The sequence below is a fragment of the Nestor notabilis genome, unplaced genomic scaffold, assembly GCF_000696875.1.
Source record: "Nestor notabilis isolate BGI_N333 unplaced genomic scaffold, ASM69687v1 scaffold14391, whole genome shotgun sequence".
NCBI lineage: Eukaryota > Metazoa > Chordata > Aves > Psittaciformes > Psittacidae > Nestor > Nestor notabilis.
This window is the reverse complement of record NW_009914322.1, coordinates 3,186-3,495: the sequence shown is the minus strand read 5'-3', so window position 1 is coordinate 3,495 and position 310 is coordinate 3,186. Positions and strand designations below refer to the sequence as shown.

Sequence of the window (310 nt, the reverse complement as noted above, 5' to 3'; positions counted from 1 at the left end):
TGCAGGTTGGACACAGGGGCTCGGAGCAACCTGCTCTTGTTGAAGGTGTCCCTGCCCGGGGCAGGGGTTGGAGCTGGAGGTGCTTTAAGCTCCTTCCCACCCCTATCAACCCATTCCAGGATCCTGTGACTCCACGACCTCTCTCCCGACCAGAGGAGAAGGTTGTGGTGGGGAGGATCCAGGGTGTCCCAAAGCCCTCGGGGGTGCTCGTACCTCTCCGTAGAGGAAGCAGCTTGTTCTCCAGCACGTCCCTGGCGTCCGTGCCCTCATCCATGAGATCCAGCTTGGTGATGACGCCGATCGTCCGCAG

General features: G+C 61.3%; 1 protein-coding gene across 1 annotated transcript in view; it reads right to left on the bottom strand.

The window, feature by feature from the left end:
• Positions 1–310, bottom strand: part of LOC104412796 (dynamin-2) — a gene marked incomplete at both ends in the record, with an annotated part of 8,307 nt that overhangs the window by 6,891 nt on the left and 1,106 nt on the right. Inside the window, one exon of the mRNA XM_010023611.1 lies at positions 214–310. This exon is cut by the window's right edge and continues 1 nt beyond it. Coding sequence (XP_010021913.1) covers positions 214–310 — 97 coding nt within the window. The remainder of the gene's footprint in view (positions 1–213) is intronic.